The sequence below is a fragment of the Sinocyclocheilus rhinocerous genome, unplaced genomic scaffold (assembly GCF_001515625.1).
Source record: "Sinocyclocheilus rhinocerous isolate Xijiao unplaced genomic scaffold, SAMN03320098_v1.1 scaffold4525, whole genome shotgun sequence".
Classification (NCBI taxonomy): domain Eukaryota; kingdom Metazoa; phylum Chordata; class Actinopteri; order Cypriniformes; family Cyprinidae; genus Sinocyclocheilus; species Sinocyclocheilus rhinocerous.
In genome coordinates, this window is record NW_015652262.1 from 134863 (window position 1) to 140976 (window position 6114).

The 6114-nt window shown below is 32.5% G+C and overlaps 1 protein-coding gene across 3 annotated transcripts in view; it reads right to left on the minus strand.

Moving 5' to 3' along the window:
* Positions 1-5893, minus strand: part of LOC107714156 (ligand-dependent corepressor-like) — a 20271-nt gene extending 14378 nt beyond the window's left edge. Inside the window, exons 1-4 of one of the 3 annotated variants that reach the window (XM_016519904.1) lie at positions 5827-5893; positions 2794-2873; positions 2144-2270; positions 249-566 (exon numbers count right to left, since the gene is read on the minus strand). In XM_016519904.1, the coding sequence (XP_016375390.1) occupies positions 249-516 (268 nt within the window). In that variant the 5' untranslated portion in view covers positions 517-566; positions 2144-2270; positions 2794-2873; positions 5827-5893. Of the gene's footprint in view, positions 1-248; positions 570-2143; positions 2271-2793; positions 2874-5826 lie in introns of all 3 variants that reach the window. The other 2 variants (XM_016519903.1, XM_016519905.1) reach the window with 2 other exon arrangements.
* Between the last annotated feature and the right edge of the window lie 221 nt (positions 5894-6114).

The following is a 6114-nucleotide window of genomic DNA, read 5'->3' on the forward strand; positions in this document are numbered from 1 at the left end:
TTTTAATCAAGTAGAAGACCTGCCTTGTTTATTTTTAATTATATAGAGGCAAAATATTAAAAATATATATTTACATTTTTCAGTTGCCTAAATAATGTTTTCAGAAAACATATTTCTGTAAACATTTTTTGCTTCTGAAATATAATCCTGTTAAGGATTTTTCGACATTTTTAAAAAGAAAATATTTTTCTGCATACTGCAATACAGCAAAATAGACTACAATAAATATGAGCAAAACTGTATGTCACCTTGTTCGCTGGGTTCTGTCTCTGGTTTCTTGACGGTGAGGTCCAGTGGGGAGTCCTGGTCTGCCATGAGAAGCTTGCTGAGGACGGGATTCTGTGCGGAGGCAGCGGCGCCGGCACCAGGTGTGGAGGTGTCCGGCTCCAGCGAGGGCGCTTTCGGCAGGCTTTGGTCCTTGGTGCCGTTGGGCTGGGACTGGGGTTGGGGTACGTCCTGAGTTGAGCTGGTTTTTGAGGTATATTCGGCAGCGAACTGTCGGATCATTCGCTGCATGATCTCACGAGCCACTAGAGGAATGTGGGGGTCTGTAAATCTCGGGAGGTCTGCTGAGGGAAAATATATGAAGGAATGAGCCAATGAATGCGTTATAGTGTATATATTACTTGTTTTTTTGAAGATACAGCGAATAGATTTTAGCTACAAAATATAAAAGTCTATCCTCCAAACATTTTGATCACTCCAATGATATTTACTGCTCACACTTCACATTAGTGCAATTTTTGTATTATTATAGTTTGAATTAGTTTTTTTTAATATATATTTTACATTTTAATTTTAGTTAGTTTTAGTAATTTTGTTGTGGTTTTTTTTTTTCTTTTCATTTTTATTAATTTTTTACGTTTTATTCATTTAAATTTAGATTTTACATTTAGACATTTATATTTAGTCATTTAGCAGACGCTTTTATCCAAAGCGACTTACAAATGAGGAGAATGGAAGCAATCAAAATCAACAAAAGAGCAATAATATGCAAGTGCTATAACAAGTCTCAGCTAGCTTAACACAGTACACGTAGCAAAGGTTTTTTAAAGGGGTCATATGATGCGATTTCATTTTTTCCTTTCTAAAGATTAGAAAGCAAGTGTTAGTTTTTTTTTTACAGAAAACAAGCAGCAAATGAATAGAGTGCAAGTCTAAAAGGGACAAGTGTTTTTTTAAGAATAGAATTAGAATAGAGAGTGCTAGAGTTAGAGGGTCAAATAAAGATACATTTTATTTAAGGATTTTTATTGAAATTTTAGTTTGTTTTTTATTTTTATTTCAGTTTTATTTCATTATATTTTAGTTTAGTTTATATTTAGGTTTTTTATTTTTATTTCCTTTTTAGTTTATCAAGTTACACTAGATGAAAATAAGTCTTGTTTCTTCGGCAACTAGCTGAAATAAGTATGTTTTTTAAAATATTTTATTTCAGTTAACGTTTATTTTATTTCAAGTAACAAAATTGTTTTTTTTAAATGGTTTTAGTATTAGTTAACTATAATAATCCTGCTTTTTTTTTGCACACATTTGAAAAAAATATCTTGTATTTTGCAATATTGTTATTGAACAGCCAGGTGAACATGAATAAGTTAATATTTGACTAAAAAAGTACTTCTCGTCAGATTTTCTCTTTTATGAATTTTATATCTTATAACACTGCATCATTAAACTGTTTCACAATACATGTGGCTAGTGCCATTGTTTAAATCAAAGCCACTGGATTTGGCAGACAAGCCTTTGAAAACATTTCCTACAGGGCAGTAAAGTCCTGCAGACTTCCAAAAAGGAAAGACCGCTTCCTAATGTTCGTTTAGAGTAAAAAACATCAAATATACACGGTCAGGAAGAGAAACAGAAGACTGAAAACATCTGAACATCAAAGCACTTTTCTTGGACATATACATATGCTGTGTGCATAATCTGTGCGTGTATGAAAATGTAAAAAAGTGAAATTTAATTTGATTTAAATTGAGTTGCAAGGTTTTTTAGTAAGTGTCAGTTATTTCATAATGGATTTTTGCCATGTCATAACTATTTGAATTTTATATTAAAAATACAAAAATACACAGTATTGTTTTTCCCAGTGTAACTACTTTGGTTTCAGCTCTTGTAATGTACAATATAATGTAAGTCTTACCCTTTCTATAGAAGACAACATTGAGGAAATCCGCTGCTTGCTTCTCAAGTTTGTTAATGTTGGACTGCTCTTGCTTGAAGCTATCCGCTTCTGATAACACTTGGTTGTTCAAACCAACCAAATTATCCTAGAGGAAAAAAAAATGTATATATATATATATTTTACTTATAGTCTTTTCACTTGAAAACTGGATAGGAAGTCAGTGCAATATGACCATGTTGTACCAATTTACCTGTCATATTGTTCTCCTATAAAAATGCCTGCAAATTTGTGAATACAAAAGCTGTTCAATTTCAAAGAAAGAGTAAAGCTGATTTATTGTTTGAGGTTTGTTGTAAAGAAAACCCCAGGGCAAATGATTGACAGTGTTGTAGTTCCTTCACAGTCCATCTGTCACACCTGAAGATGTGTTGTCAAGTAATAGCTTAACAAAAACTTAAGTTAGAATAATAATTACCTGTCATTTGACTGGTAAACATTAAAAGCGTTAATGAGCATTTTTTCTTTCAACACCGATGACCCAGCGACAACAAACATCTTTAAAGTGCTGCATGGTTGAAAACATTTAATGACTCAATGTGATATGTAAAATTGCTAATGCATTGTTTGTGGAAATATATCGATAGGAAAATAAGAGCGAGATTAATTACCTTCACTTTTTCCCGTCTCAAGCAGCAAAAGAGACAATGTTCATTAAACGACCAATCTGACACACCCTCTGGCTCACAATCTGCAAGAAAAAAAAAAGATTTTTAACTGTGCTGTTCTTTTACAAACAAACACTAAATACACTTTGCCACATATTACAACAAACATGTTGGCCAATTATTAATAATAATGCATTTTAAAACAATAATATTCTGTGTTTTTCCTGCACTGACAATTTTCAGTAGCATCCCAAATAATATTTTTGCCCACATACTATGTTATTTATTATATTTTTTAAATATTATAATATTTAAAAATAATAAAATATAAAGAAAGAAGCCTTGCTCTTTTCGAGAAGATTTCAGAAAAACATCATCCGCCGGTTATTTCCACGCAGAGATATTTTTTTGTTATACCTCATATCTGATTACTTTACTCAATATTCTCAGTAATAATCTAAATATTAATGTATTTTTTTTTACATTCGGACCAAACGCCCATTGAAATTGCTTCAAAATACCTTCAAAATGCTTAAATGTAAGAACTACATGCAAAAACTGTAATATTGAACTACGTACATTTTTAGTGTCAACTGATTTAAAATATTTAAATTAACCCACATATCAATATTTGCATAGAAAAGCCCTCAAAGGAAGACCTCATCTAATGTATTGGTGAACACTGACAGGAGTCATGTGCAAATGTTCATGAGAAATGAAATTACAATGGTTTTTGGTGTAAGTAACCTTGACTACCATAAGCGGGCCTTGGGGGGAAATTAAAGTGTTAAATCTTGACCCCATATATGATCCCTTTAAATGTTTTTCTTTGTTATCATCTTTGACAGACTTTATTTCTAATGCTGTGTCTGATTATAGCCGCTAGCTAACAATCACATGACAAGGATATTTCGTTTATTTTTAGAAGTTGCCGTCTCTTGTCCTATTGACTGCAAAATGAGACGAGACAATCTTCCATTCTTGACTACTCCAGGTATGCGAAAGGTAAAGATGTCTTATATGGGCATATTCGTTATGACTATAAAAAGTAATATTGTGACATCTGTTAGAAGCAAATAGATGATGACTTGTTATCAAAGAAAATGAATAACCAGAACTAACCTGTACTGATCTGTGTATAAATTATTAACTTGAGCAACTTTTAAAGTGCATTAACACTTCCATCTTGAAGGCCATTTAATTTGTGGCTGTGTGAATTTTAGGTTACTGTTTTTGCAAAAAGAAGTATTTATCTTGATAAATAATTACCAACATAAGTCAAAGCTTTGGAAAAACAAAAACATGACCTTTTTCTCCAACATAGAAATGTTCACTGTGTGAAGTTTTAATTTGCACTTCAAGTTCTGAAAAAAAGAGCAAACCACTTAGGTCATGTTTATATTCATGTTTAAATTTAGTTTTGATGATTTAAGCTCATGAATGGTTCTTCTGACTTAACAGTTAATTGTATACACCTTAAGAAACAGACAATTTAAACATTTTCTGGTTGATCTGCTAATTAGATTGATGCCTCATATATTGTGAATTTACAAAATGACTCAAGGGCTTAGAATAGAGCCCTGTGGTACTCCAGAACAAAAACAGAAGCTGGATGTTTTTCAAATGAGCAATTTTGTTTGAGTTTACAAAAAAAAAAAACTTTTCATACTCAAATTAGTTTTTTTTAAAGGTGCAGTAAAGAAGATTTGGCCATTTAACAGTTTAGGTATAAAACTGCAAAATAAAAATTGGGCTTCGACTCAGCTGTACAGTGCAGATGAATATGATGGTTTAAGCTGTATCTGTGCACATGTGCTTACAAGTGATCTTTTTTTAGAGCCAATGTCACTATCAAAACTCTAATCATTTGAGAAGTCCAGCGGTGCATCTCAATCACCTCCCTAGTTCAGTAGTCAAAGCACTGATCAGGGAGTCGGCCATTTTTAGGGCTGTCTTATTCGTATAATCCTTCCAGTGCACTGGAACATTTGCTCCCTGAAAAAACCCATAGTGCACAGCAAAAACAAGGGAGAATTGTAGATGCTCACTATGCTCCCTTACCATAAATTAGATCACATTTCTGAAGCGTGAAACATAAAATGCATAAGCCAACACAATAAATATAATAACACATGATAGAAGATTTGAAAAGCATAAACACATCGCTAGACAGGTAGCGAACACATCTAGTTAACATTTATAATTAATATTCGGCTGTTGAAAAGATATGTTACAGAGCAATGCGTTTAAAAAGCATGAAAAATAATATCTGCCTGTTGTTGATTAATACTAGTGGTGATGTTCTACAATGCTGTAAGTAGTCATGTCACTGGAAATTGAGTAATCACTGTCCAATATGTAGTATGCCAGGGTCCTTACCAGTGCCCAGATTCATGTACACGATATACTAATTCACTAGCTAGGGAGCTGATTGAGACGCACCCTACACATCTCACTTTTGGCTGCTCCTGTTAGGAGTCTCCACAGTGGATTATCCGTATTTTTATTTAGGTTTTACTTACTAACTCCACCATATCTCAAATTACATATTATGTTTAAAGCATTCTGAGATTAAAATGACAGTTTCAACATTTAAAAGCCGCCAACTTTTTTGTCTCGCTCAGGCTACTTTTATAGCTGGCATTGTACAAACTTATATTTGACCTTAAACACATTAATAACGTAATAACATTATTAAAAATTAGTTTGTAAATTCGTTTTTTTAAATTAGTTATTTTTTTAATTAATTAGTTTGACAAAACTACATGTTAATTGGAAATTATGGAAATTACTGCAATTTAAAATATAGTTTTAAATATGTAGTAAATCATGTTTTTTATGGATTTTCATAATTTAAAATGTAAAGTCTGGGACAAGGTTAAAATAATAACATCTATACAAGAAAGGTTAAAAAATACGATTCAAATATGATATTATTTAGACTGTAATTAAAAGTTAACTGCAAACATAGCATTCTAATTTAAAAGTAACCATCAGTATAATCTTCACCTCAATCGTATCCAATGTAAGACTGACCTTGAAAGAGGGTAAGATCTTTTACGAGTCCTGGTCCAAACAGCCCCTCCAAAATGCTTTCGAACCCTGTGAAGAAAACAAAGGTATATTCTTATTAGCTCTGTGGAAGGTCTATAAGTACAAATCACATGTCCACCCACGTCCACCCCCACACGTGCACAAACGGCTTTCAATTTTATGAACTAAATCAATGCTTTGCCGATTTAATACTGCCACTCAATTTAATTAACTGCAAATACCGGCTCAAGTGCGTAGTTGCATGAATACACCCTGAAGAATCTGCTAAAA